The sequence below is a fragment of the Sphaeramia orbicularis genome, chromosome 3 (assembly GCF_902148855.1).
Source record: "Sphaeramia orbicularis chromosome 3, fSphaOr1.1, whole genome shotgun sequence".
Taxonomy (NCBI): Eukaryota; Metazoa; Chordata; class Actinopteri; order Kurtiformes; family Apogonidae; genus Sphaeramia; species Sphaeramia orbicularis.
The window spans coordinates 10,540,748-10,554,809 of record NC_043959.1 but is presented as its reverse complement, the minus strand read 5'-3'; the positions used below and the strand labels follow the sequence as shown (position 1 = coordinate 10,554,809).

The following is a 14,062-nucleotide window of genomic DNA, read 5'->3' as shown; positions in this document are numbered from 1 at the left end:
TCCTTAATTTTTACTGCTTTGATAAATCTGACCCTCAATTCAGTGATCTTGATTTATTTATATATTACTTTGACCTAGATGTTCAGTTCAATAGTGATCATGTTTCTAATATAGTCAAAGATAGTTCATTTCCGACAGTGTCTTTTTTGTGGGATAAATTTAAAATCCGCTATCAGTCGACTTCTGAAGGCAGGGCAGCCATTTTGGCCCCACAGAAACAGACGAAACAATTGACACAAACCATGAGCTGCATCTTAGACGAGACAAAACCATTATTGTGGATCAATTAAAGGAGGTAATGGCATGCAGCGGTATCAAAGTGCACTTGCTTTTGTGTGTTAATGCGTTGTGGTCAGAATGATTTTTGCAGCGATGCTCAATGTTGAATAAGAAGCTGCTCCCTTTTCTTTTTTTAGGATTGATTGATTTATTTCAGACAGTGTTTACCGTGCATTTGCCTCTAATTCAATATCCTCATGTTACCTTTACAGTTACATAAACTTGTACGTTTACACAGCGATACCGCCTGCAACTGCTGTGTGTGTACTTTACTTTCTGCCCTTTGCCAGCTGCTGTTTAGTCCTCACTCTTACCTTATTTGCTCAACCAGGGCAGCACTCTCTGAGAAGAGACTGAGGCACAGGTGCCCTGCTCTGGTTTAGGCTATTCTAAGAGGGTCACATGACTGCCCGTAGACACGGCCCTGCCCCAATCCCTCAAAGTCATGCAGGTTGTGTCATCTGTAGTGTCTATTTATACACACATTAAATTAGAGCTGGGTGGAAAATGCCAATAATAATTATCATGCTAGAATTTTATTTCATATCACAAATTTTTGTTATATTGTAAAAATGGAAGTTATGAAAATGTTATAACATTTGTATTGTCAAATAAAACACAAAATGTTTCACTGTTTAGAAGAGGATTTTTTTTTAATATATTTTAAAACTATAAAAAAATAATAATTGTATTGTTGAATAAGAACTCAGATTGCACTTTGTAATTTAGTGTTGTAAAACCAGTGTACAAAGTAAGCACTAAACCACACAATCAGACAAAACAGTTGCTTTAAAAAAAAAAAACATTTCTTTATGCCATTTTCACAAATAATTTTAACAAACATTAAATCATGAAAGCTGAGACTACAGCTGTGTTTAGAAGTAATTTACTAAAGTGGTGCAGTGGAAAAATGTTGAGCCTGGACTGTTTGCAGATGTATTTGTTGGAGTTTTCCTTTCAGTGCAGACATTTTGGGGAGGAGAGTATTTAAATAAACTGCACAATGTGATGTACTAAGGTCTGCGACAGTCCATTTACTGCTCAAGTGCACATAATTTAAGGCTGTATCAATATTTTGACTTAATGTTGTGAAACTAGTGTGCAAAATAAGCACTAAATCACAAAAAGAGGCACATAGTCGGGTATTTTATGTTGTCTTCATCTCTGTTTGTCTTTTTTTTTAATAAATAATTCATACAAAATAAGCACAAAATCACAAAAACTGAGACCCGCTGTTTATATATGCATACATACATACATACATATATATATATATATATATATATATATATATATATATATATACACATACACAGTTTTTTTTTGTTTTGTTTTTTTTTATGTTTTTTTTATCTAGTTTTGACTTTTACAAATAATTAAACTGTCTGGTTTCTTCAACTTTCACGCTCATTAAGGATGAACTTAATGGACAAACCTGGTCGGTCCAATACTAATGTTTAAAATGACAATGATGGATACTGATGCTATCTGTTTATTTTACCAATCGCCCCTCCTTTGTGCCATTAAATCTTTTTTATGAAAGTTAACATCAGAGTGGGATTTTAAAGGTCAATATAATGATGATAGTTTAGAACAATGTCGGCCATTGTCATTCCACCCCACCTGCAAAAATATTTGTTACATTAGACATGAGTGAAATTGACTAAAGTTTAACTTTAACACAGGGTGACTCTCAAACTGAACATTAAGTCAAAAAAAGAAATATTAAAATAACTCACATGTCCTTTTTTTAATCTTTTTAACTACAAACTAGGTTATCCTGTTTTATCATCTTTGAGGCCTTCATTACATCATCAAACATGTTTAGGAAAAACCCTTTAATGTAATACACTGATTGTATCCACTCTCAGTCAAAAAATGCACAGGATGTCAGAATAGGAAAATGAAACACAACAAACAACATAAATTACAGCTTTTTGTCATAGCACATTTGTTAATTACCGACATCAACAGCTATTTTGTCTTGCAAAAAATTGTGGGAGATGCGGTCTTATATCGCTCCCATCAATAAATCAACTAAAAATTAAAGATATTGTTTTTATTAGTAGTAGTAGTAGTACTATTAACAGCTCTGTATTAATTAAATTACAATAAGAAACTCCATGATAAATATAAATTAAATCAGGTCATCTAATTTTAGTAGTAGTCATCTAATTTTTCAACACCGACTCAACACCAACAGTCAATATATGAATGAAATATATGAAAAAATCAACCATTATCATTACCTGAACAAAAATATTAATTTGAGAATTATTATCAATACAGTTTTATTGCAAGACATTTCAAGCCCCACATTAAATCCATAACTCCTCCACTTCTGTTGTTCAAAGTAATAACGAATGTTGATTGAAATTATTAATATTAATTAAATTCTTCCACTTGATACACACGGTTTAATTTCCTTTTGGTATGAAAGGTATGTGTTTGTGAAAGGTGTTTCAGGCCTCCTCTTAAATATTTGTGGAGAAATTAAAATTATGCTTTTGAATTGAAAGTTGAAACAAAAACATGTCTTGCCCACTTTCGAACACAGCTTGAAGAGTGACTGTGTATCAACTTTTTTTTTTTTTTTTTTTTTTTTTCCAGTATGAGACGGCAACCCAAAGAGAGGCCAGCCCCTAATAACCTGATGGTAAGTTAAACCATGCCTTCTATTTAACTGTTCCAAGGACCACAAAATATACATTTGAATAACTGTGCACAGAGGGTGATCACATTCATGCATTCCAAAATAAAAATTCAATTAAACATAATTTTATTATCTCTGTAGCTTTTGGAATGTACATTTCTTTTTTTTCTTTTTTTTAATGATTGAGGTTTTTTGGGTCAAGGACTATTAAAGTTGTCATTACTGTGTGGAAACAACAGTAATGAACTTGTTGTTGACAATGAAACATGTCACAGGAAGGTCGGCGAGGAACCTTGAGGTAGAATTGAGACCTACTTCAGCAGTAATTCGTTCAATTCACTGCATTGGAGACACTTTCAATGAAACAGGCCCTGCTGCTCTACAAAAGTCAAATAATTCTAGCTTACACAAATTAACTTCTTTAGCCTAATAGAAATTTAAGTGAGGGACAAAAGAAATATATTTTCTAGTGTGCATGTTTAAGTATGAGGGCAGTGGTGAGTGTCCCCAGTATCATGTTGATTTATCACATTTACATATTTGTCTACGGTATGTAATTAAAGGTGCAGGAACTGAAATCAGGAGGAAAAAATGCCAGATTTTAAAAACACACACCTTCCTTCTGCAGCTCCTTTTCTCAATCCAAATCACAAGACCAAATATAAATATACATTAACCTGAAGCCAATCTATGGGGTAAGGTTGCTGTCAAAATATTTGTGTGCATAAGATACAAATGCGTGCATATTAGTCTATAGTTGTGCAAAAAAATAAATATTTGTAAACTCTTGAATGAGTTCAGTCATACATAAAATGTATCGTGTGATTTTTATCCATCAGAATACAAATGAATACGTTTTGACAACAAGAATTACTAACACGAAATACAACTTTATGATTGTGCTTTATCCATTACGAATCCAAGTTCACCAACGTGACCCTACTGTCAAAAATATGTCACCACTTCACAGGTATTATTTATTGAGCAGAGGATCCATGGATTCCACAGACTGCGCATGTGTTCATGTTCCATCTCCGTGGTCAGAACATTGTACAAATGGTTTGACTTGACCTGATTTCATTCTCAGACTTCGTCAGCCATCTTGCACAGTGATCCTGGCCGATCTTGCCTTGATCTTGCCGCGGAAAGGGAACCTGAACTCATGCTCAGTCTGTGGAATCCATGGATCCTCTGCTCCATAAATAATGCTTGTGAATTGGTGATGTTTTTTTTTTTTTTTTTTTTTTACTTAGTTTTTATTAGATTTTCTCTTTTTTCAGTACAATATACATTCAAGTACAGTTCAGTTAGTTTCTTTTTCCCCTACACAGCTGCAAATGTATTCTTACAAACCTCCGCAAGCAAGACAGGATGAAAATTAGAGAAAACAATAACAATTATAGCAAATAAACAATGTTCACTTCCAAAAAAAAAAAAAAAAAAACTTCGTCAGAGGCAGACTGACAACACCTTGATAAACAACATGGAGTATTGCATCACCAATAAATAGTATTGCAGCAACAAAGGTAACATAGGTTCCCATCTTTTAGTAAATAGGGTTTTCTGAAGTCTAAACAAGTATGTAATCTGCTCCATCTGGTAAATATCCCAAACTTTTTGAAGCCATGTATTATATGAGGGAGGTTCTGGTTTCATCCAACTGATGGTTATAGACTTTAAGGCAGCGGTGAATAATATATTCAAAAGGTATTTATCTGCTTTTCTATCCAGACCTTCAGGTATTACTCCCAGAACTGCCACTGTGAAGTTTTGTGGGATGTCCATTTAAAAACCTCCTTCAGGGCGTTGAAAACCTCCCTCCAAAACACACTTAACTTAGAACAAAGCCAAAATATGTGAGTGTGATTAGCTCTATGGGCTCCGCAGTTCCTCTAGCATGAACTGGGATGTTGGAGACCCATCTTAGACACTATTTCTGGTGTTCTGAAATATCTAGTGATTATTTTCCATTTGAATTCCCTCCATGTATTAGAATTTGTAACTAGATGTGCCTCCGTACGTACATTGCGCCAGTCATCCACAGATATGTCCACGTTCGCCTCTGCCTCCCATCTCTCTTTTATCTGCGAGGAGTTATTTTGATTCATAAATATGAAAATATTATATAATTTAGAAATTATTTTCTTTTCTCCATCTCCAGTTTGTAACTGTAGATACTTTTCTAGGGGTGTAAGTTTTGTGAATTTATCCCATTCCTTATGGGTCATCAGAAAGGTTCTAAGTTGCAAATACCTAATAAAATTTGTACTGGGGAGATCAAAGTCATCTTTCAGCTGCTCAGATGTCTTAAGTATCCCACCATCAAACAGCACATGTAGGTAAATCAGTCCCTTTTCTGACCATTTTTTTTTAAAGCTGTTGTCTAGATCAGTGGTTCTCAAATGGGGGTACATGAAGGCACTCCAGGGGGTACATGAGATTTTAAAATATATTTAAAAAGTAGCATCCTTGCAAAAATCCTTTAAAAATAATTATTAAATTAATTAAATATTTCAGGAAAATATATAAGTTCATAAAATGAATTTTATATTCAGTAGGCTATTCAATTTCATCATCCTAAAAAACCCCGAGTCTCCCCCATACCAGAATGGTTTGACCCAACCTGTCATATGCCACCTAGCATCACCTGCCAATCACTTGAAAACTCAAACAATGGAGTCGTGGTTGAGGCGTAATTCTTTTGAAAAAACGGAGGGACAAGTGGCAAAGAAGGCCGAACCAGAGCCGGCAAAATTCCGGCTGTACCTTGAAGATTATGTTTTATTTGGATTTACGTCCACAAGTTGCAACCCACCCAAGGCACTGTGTTTTTTCTGTGGGGAGAAACTAGCTAACATTAGCATGAAGCTAGCACATCTGCAGCGTCATCTGAAGACTAAACATGGATGTCACATTGGTAAGCCACCTGACTGTTTTAAGAGGAAACTGTCTGATCCCACAAGAGGACACTTTATATTGATAATTATTTTTATGTGCACAAATCTTTACTTATAATTAAGTTAATTATTTCTTTCTTTTTTTAGTTATATCTTTTTATTTCCAAATAGTTCAAGAGAGACCACTACAAATGGAGTTCCAAAGTTTAATAAATCAGATACCGATGGCTCAGCACTCTGTTTTAAGTCATTTTTTTCAACCAAAAATGCTTTGCGCTGGTTAGGGGGTACTTGGCTGAAAAAAATATTTCACAGGGGGTACATTACTAAAAAAAGGTTGAGAACCACTGGTCTAGATTATTGGGTGTAAAAGATTTCATGTAGCCAATATTTATCAAAGGTGAAATTAACTTTGGGAGCTTAAACGCACACTTTATTTTACTCCATATTTTAAAAGTGACCCTGGTCCAGTTCGACATCTCTCCAGTGGGTGCATCTAGACAGGGCATGCTTTGTAAGGGATCTTGGCATTGTTATTTTTCAGTATTAACCCATCGTGTGTTTGTTTTATCCTGAATCCATCCTATCAGGGGTTTCATTTGTGCAGCCCAAAAGTAGAATTTTAAATTTGGTAGATTGAGGCCTCCACTGGACTTTGATAATTGTAGCTTTTAAACTCTAATTCTGGTGATGTACTTTTGACAGTACAGTCACGTTGGTGAATTCATATTTGTGATGGAGAAAGCGCAATTGTAAAGTTTTGTGTTTGTAATTCTTGATGTCAAAACTTTTTTATTCATATTCTGATAAAATACACACATTATATGTTAATGTACAAGTGAAGTCATTCAAAAGTTTACAGATATTTATTTTTTGCACAACTATATTTTTGCACAACTATAGGCTAAAATGCAGGCATATCTGTCATATGCACACGAATATTTTGACAGCTACCTTACCCCATACATTTCATGGTGTTATGGAATGTGAAGCCACATCTCCAAGCATCTGTGTTAAGATACAGGTTAGAGCAGTAGAGTCACACCCAGGTTGTGTCATCAGTCAGCAACAGCAGCTACCAGTCATGTGTTTAACCTTTGACTGGTCTGAAAACACCTGGGATTTGACAAAATCAGCATCACAAGGTATATTTTCTACAGCAGACAGAAATGCAGAAGTCTCATGTCTTCTAAGACCACTTCAATTACAGTATTCTACACTTAAAGCTTTAATTTCAAATCTGCTCTCACAGAAGTCAGTATCAACCATCAGATCAAAGACCCTTTAATCCTTCAGATCACTATTTTCCGCACTTTCTCTCACCACATAATGTGTACTGTTATTGTCCTAGTGCTGCCTTGGGTCTCTCTACCCCTGGATCTGATCCACGGACACTGTTTTTAATTACAGCTTTATGTCTTCAGTCTATTCTTGTATTTCATTCTTTTATTTTGGTTTTTATTTATTCTTCTGCACAGCACTTTGGTCCACTGTAGTTGTTTTAAAGTGCTTTACAAATACAGTAGAGAGAGAGAGAGAGAGAGAGAGAGAGAGAGAGAGCTTAATTGTTAATCTTTCCCTGTAAATCGCTCTGGAAAAAAGCGTCTACCAAATGCATAAATGAAATGAAAAATGAAATAGTGACTTTGTCATGGCTTGGACATGATGCGTGGGCATAATGAATTCCACCATGGTACATTTCTGTTTTAAGTTTCTTAAACAACATTATTTTCACATATGGAGGTTACATGGAAAGTAGAACATGCTACTTTTCCGATTTCATATATCTAAAAATAGTTAAGTCTATATTCCATATTTTCTTTACTTTAGCAGTGCTTTGACAGTGGCTGTGTTGTCTTTTTTATGGATGAGAATAATAATATAGTCTATTCATCACTCCGCATGACCTGTTGTACCAAGCAGGTTTACACACTTTTCCATAGTACAGTGGTTCTCAACCTTTTTTGGCTCCTGACCCCATTTTAACATCACAAATTTCTGGCGACCCCAGACATTCAAAACAGAGACTTTTTTTTTTTTTTTGGCTAAAATTAATTTGTTTTTGATCATGTAATAGTATGCTGTACTATGTTGCAAATAAATGTTAATGTTAGATGACATTTAGTCTATACAATGTATATTATTATGGACGGAGGCAGTAAAGCCAGGTGTAGATTACAGCACAAAAGAATATTTTTCCTTGGTCAGGATATGTACTGTCAGTCCAGCTGTGATTTACAAGGAGGACAAATAATACTGAAAAAACAAGAACTCAAACTATGAATTATGAAAGAGCTGCAGCATCTGAAACCGACCACAATGAACATTTGACAGAGAAATAGAACCACAGAGAAACAGAATCACCGTGCTTCAGTTTCAGCTTCACAGTTTCACACAAATTTCAGGTGAACCCAATTAAATTCCAGGTGACCCCATGTGGGGTCCCGACCCCAAGGCTGAAAAACACTGCCATAGTGTCTTAAATTAAATCACAATTTATTTAAAAAATATCTCAGTTTCTTGCAGGATTTCGTGGAAAAACAGACAGAAACTCTCTAAAGTGAGTGATGTTTTGTGCTAAAATCAGGACTTAATTTTATTTTTTTTAGAATTTTGCCAATTCCATCAATGCACAATGACATATCAAATCATGTAAAATTTCAAAAATATGAATAAAAAGTGTTTATGGAAACATACTATATGTTGAAATTCAGAGAAATATATAATTTGCTTACTGCAATGGCCTGTTTGATTATGTGGGTGGGAGTCCCAGTTTATTTACTTCTTTATTAGTTAAGATCATTTGTTTGCATACGTGTAGAGAGAAATGGTGATTATCTGCACTAAACTTGAAGCTGTATGGAAAGGGATGTAAGCTGAGTTTTCTTTATGAGTAGGACAGTATTTTTCATTTATCATTAGAGTGGAGGATCAGATCAGACTGTGAACAGCCTCCTTAACAAAATTGAACATATTACAATTGCTGTATAAAATACTTTGGGCACTTCAGAAAATCTGTCTGACATGTCTGCCCAGACAGCATCTAAAGTGGAAACCAGGAGTCTAAAGTAATAGTTAACAGTGCGGGAGACTTTCGTGACCAGTTTTTCATCAAATCTGTCCATTCTCAGTCATATCCTCAGTATCATGAATCTGTCAGTCTGTCTGTCATTACTGACCTGAATCTCTTGCATTACGGTGAACAGTTTCTTAGTTCCATCCACCACAAACAAAACGTGTGTTTACATTCAGAGCCGGGAGGGAACTCGGGCATCTGAGGAATTTTGTCACAACATGCATTGTGGGAAACACTGGTTCGCTCCGCTGTCTGACAGCGGCAGCTGGAACAGACATGAGGCGGAAACGGCAGGAGCTCCCTTTCCTCTGTGTATATTCCTCCAGCCATTTCCACGTCATGTGTTTTTTTTCATCCATATAGTATCATGTGATGAACTGGCACCTTGTCCAGGGTGTACCCCGCCTTCGCCCCTATATAGGCTCCAAGCGATCCCCGTGACCCTAGTGAGGATAAAGTGGGTTCAGAAAATGAATGAATGAATGAATAATATCATATGGTCGCACTGCTGCTGCTGCTGTTAGGTGGTGGCATGAGCTTTTGCTTCCTACTATGCACGTCGCGACTAAATTATAAAGAAGCCCGAGTTACCTACGGGCTCTGTTTGTAAACATACGGTTTGTTTCTGGTGGATGGAACTAAGAAACTGTTCACTGTAATGCAAGAGATTCAGGTGAATAATGACAGACAGACTGACAGATTCATGATACTGAGGATATGACTGAGGTTTGACAGATTCGATGAAAAATTGGTCATGAAAGTCTCCAGCACCTTCAAGTACATTAAATATTGTATTATTATATAAGCATTTACAATAAAAAAGTACTGTTATTATGTAGGGTTATTATGTCATCTCAGAGAATAAGTACAATGCAAGTACATACCAGTATGTACTTTCTAGTTACCTCTGCCAAGGAGGTTATGTTTTTGCTGGCATTGGTTTGTCTGTTTGTTTGTCTGTCTGTTTGTCTGTCCGTGTGCAAGATAACTCAAAAAGTTATGGACGGATTTGGATGAAAATTTCAGGTAATGTTGATACTGGCACAAGGAACAAATTATTAAATTTTGTTGCTGCTGACACCTGTACTGAGGTTTAGCCAAATGTGGTTTTATTCATGTTTTCTTAATGACAGCAGAAGATTTATTAAGTGGCATTACTGCCTATTACTGCGTCTGAATGGTTTATAAGCTGTGCCGTATGGGTCCTTTATGCTATGGACTGGATGTTTTTTTCTGCTCTAACATTGGCACACAAGGCCACAGCCATTTGAACTGCCTTTTAAGAGTTGGTACACGCTCCGTTTTATGTGTTAGGACCATGGACAGCGACAGTTGGGTCTACTGAGAGGAGCGGGGGGTGCAGGATGGTGTAAATGCAGAGCTGCTAACAGACTGCATGTTCTCAGTCTGACACCACAAAGAAGGACTTACGCAGGGGAATCGTTGACTTGACACTCACAGTGAATACTTCCTTGAGATTGAAGTGGTATTCTTGAGGAATTCAACGTGCACTACTTCAGGGGAACTTTCCAGTCTTGTGTTGTGTGGCTGCACAGTTTGTTGAGACTTGTTCACCTTCCTTTGAACACAACCTCTCAACTGGGTTGTTATAAGTAACATATTTGAGTCAAATCATTAATGCTCATCTGTCTACATAATGACTCCTAAGGAGCTGATGTTCTGTTTAGTTTGATTATAGTCTGTTGTGTCGATCCACTTCTCTCCCACAGTGGCTGAATACCTGATTCTCACATCCTGCACACTGCTTTTGTGTTCATATAACGATGAAAGAAAACCTATGAATTGCGTCTACTTCTGACTCTCCATTATGTGTGTTTTCTTTCAATCTCCCACATTCCCACACAACATAATGCAGTGATAGTAGTTCTAGTGTTTGACTATGTTTGACCTCCAGCAGTTAATAGATAATTCACCTCTACTATAAGGAAATGTGGAAAAGGGTTATCACTCATGCAGTTATTTACCTCACCATCATCCACATTATTCTAGGGAACATATCAACTCCTTTTTTTTTTTTTAATTTTCTGTTATTTATTTATTTTTTTTACAAGTTATAAAATGAAACAATACCTCTAGTTTAATGTTTCTCTACATAACCTTTTTTCCGATTGCTGTGCCAGTGTTTACATCTTTCCTCTTACAACTGTAGCCCACAACAGTTTGACAATGTAGCCATAATATTTTTACATCTATTTTTACACTTACCATATTAAAGTACATAATCCGTAACATTGTGCTTTGAGCTGAAAGTATCTGTAACCAGGATTACAGCATGGTCTGATTTGAGTTACTGCAGCGAACTGTAATGATCTGAAGCCATTTAACATCTGACTTCATTTGCTTTATGTCAACAGTAGTAGAAAAACGGGTTACATGGACTGCTGCAGGTAAAGGTGAACTAACCAGACAGTGTTAGTAATGACCAATGCTGCAACAACCTCAGCTGTAAAAAACCACAGATGTGGAAGAATCTTAAAGTTGGAATGCTGCTGATGGCCACACGGTGCTCCTCAAACAAGTCCTGACTTCCGTAGATTTACATTTGAACTTCTCTCTAAAATTACTTGCTAAATACAGAAGTCACAGTCGCAGTAAAACCTTAAATCACCTGTGTTTTCTGAACATTATGTGATGTCAGTGGTTGTCCACATTCAGAACTCAGTTTCTTCTGAACTGTGGATCATCAAACACAGCATAAAATAGTAATTTTATACCTTTATAAGGCCCTGTTTACACAACAACACTTTCAGGATGAAATGCAGAGGTTCTGTTGCCTTTTGGTCTCTCACTTACACAGAACCATTGTTTTAGATCAGTGGTCCCCAGCCGTTTTTGTACTACGGACTGGTTTCATGCATGAAAATTTTCTGTGTACCGGGTAGAGGTGTGGGGGTTCCAATAACAAAAACCTTTGTCAGTTCAGAGCATGTGATCTGAAACACTTACACTGTACATCAGGCATTACAATGATTCTACAGTAGAATATCAACTCACCCTAATGCAGAACTAGTAAAACCCTGGACTTGTTTCTCCGCAACTAGACGGTCCCGTCTGGGGCTGATGGAGACACACAGTGCAGGTGTGTTCCGTAGATCCAGTCTACTACTGTGAAACTGTCATCCAGAAAACCCAGCCTCACAAAGATATGAGGCTAGAAACAGAAGAAAGACTTTCAGGGCTTTTGTGGCGATATCCGCATATTCTGCTTTGACTTGAATCCAGAATGCACAGAGGTTTGAAGGTGTCTCAAGCATGGATTAATGTGCTGAGGCAGAAAATCCAGGTGTAGATTACTGCACAAAGGGAGAATTTGATTTTCCTTGGTCATGATACTGTATGTACAAACAGTCCATCTTGGATTTACAAAGCTGACAATTAATACTGAAAAAACAAGAACTCAAACTATGAGTTACGAAAGAGCTGCAGCATCTGAAACCGACCACAGTGAACATTTGACAGAGAAACAGAACCACAGTGCTTCAGTTTCAGCTTCACAGTTTGTCATGTCTTTTATGTATTGTGATTGTCTCTCTCAACTCACCGTATATTTTGTATTAGTAATTTTTTATTTTTATCTTTATCAATTTCTAGAAATTTCAGGTGACCCCATTTGAATTCCAGGTGACCCCACATGGGGTCCCGACCCCAAGGTTGAAAAACACTGTTGTAACTGATGATGACAGAATGTCTTCAGCATGTTATTAGGTGATATTTATAAGACATTTAAATATTTCTCTGTTGCAGATCTAAAACCTAGATTTATTTTGTCTCATGCTTTATTTCTGCCTTTCAGCCACGCTATTATTTCTTGAACATCTGCTTTTGGTTTTCTTTGAGTCCTCCTTCCCCTCCATCCTTTTTGCCTTTCCTTTACCTATATTTGTGTCCTCCTGTAGGCCTTTCATTTCCTCCTCTGCTCATGATGAAGTCAGATAGAAGGTCATGGATGCCTGCCTTTGTGGCACCAGGCCGTTGATGATCTTTCTGTTTCCGCCCTCCTCTCACTCTGCCTCTCCATTCCTCCAGCCTCCTGAGTACATTAAAACTCTTTACCTATTCTATCTGTATGTTAATGCACCCAGCCGCCGCTCCCTTTTTCTGCTATCACAGCTCCGTACAAAAAGTGCCACCATTGGCTCTCAGTTTTTATCTCTGCAACTCATTTCATCTGAAAGGCATTATGGAAAGCTACACAATAGTTCAGACACTGAGCAAATAATGTTATTTTATGACTATACGCACTCAATGAGTAGCTCTAGTTTGCTAATCAGGTTTCAGCATGTGGTTTCCCTTCTCACTGGTATAGCTTTTATTGACATCATTGTCACTGCGATTTTATCCAATTAGTTGTTCTTTAAAAGACTGCTGTTTGATTTCATACCTGCTCCTGATGGGGTTTTTCCTGAAAGCCTAATGTAGTGTGTGATAACTACTGGCTATTTTACTGATGTCATATGTGTTTTATTATACCATGTCTTAACTTTAATAAGAGGAATTAATAATGACAGTACAGAAGAAGTGAAATGTGGAGTGTCCAAAGTCAAACAATGAAAGCAAAAGTGTCAGATGCAACCTGTTTCATGATTGTGTAAAGGAAAAATTAAAGGAAAAATATTTGTCAAATTTGTACAAAAAACCTTTCATTTCAAAAAGTAAACTGACACCCTTAACTGCCCTTAATCCTCAAAGACCCAAAAGCATCTGCTGATATATGTAATAACAATGAACCACTAGCCCTATCAATACAGTTGAATATTTGAGGTGTAATACAGTTTTTCAATGGCGTCATTTGTTATTTGTGCCAGTATCAATATTTCTTGAAAATTTCACCCAAATCTGTCCTTAACTTTTTGACTTATCTTGCTAACAAACAATCAGACAAACCCAGATGAAAACACTAGAAAAGCACTCGGAGAGCACAGACCTCAGCCAAGGCAGATCAGTGCCCCCCCCGATCACCACCAAAAGTGAATCATTTGTTACTTGTGCCAGTATCAACATTTCCTGAAATTTTCATCCAAATCCGTCCATAACTTTTTGAGTTATCTTGCAGACAGACAGACAGACAAACAAACCAACGCCAGCAAAAACATAACCTCTTTGGCAGAGGTAATAATAACTAGAAAACCACTCAGA

At 36.6% G+C, this 14,062-nt stretch overlaps 1 protein-coding gene across 2 annotated transcripts in view; it reads left to right on the top strand.

Moving 5' to 3' along the window:
- map2k5 (mitogen-activated protein kinase kinase 5) overlaps positions 1-14,062 on the top strand; it is a 130,791-nt gene that overhangs the window by 82,072 nt on the left and 34,657 nt on the right. For both annotated transcript variants that reach the window (XM_030130388.1, XM_030130394.1), the window contains one exon: positions 2,890-2,935. In XM_030130388.1, coding sequence (XP_029986248.1) covers positions 2,890-2,935 — 46 coding nt within the window. The remainder of the gene's footprint in view (positions 1-2,889; positions 2,936-14,062) is intronic.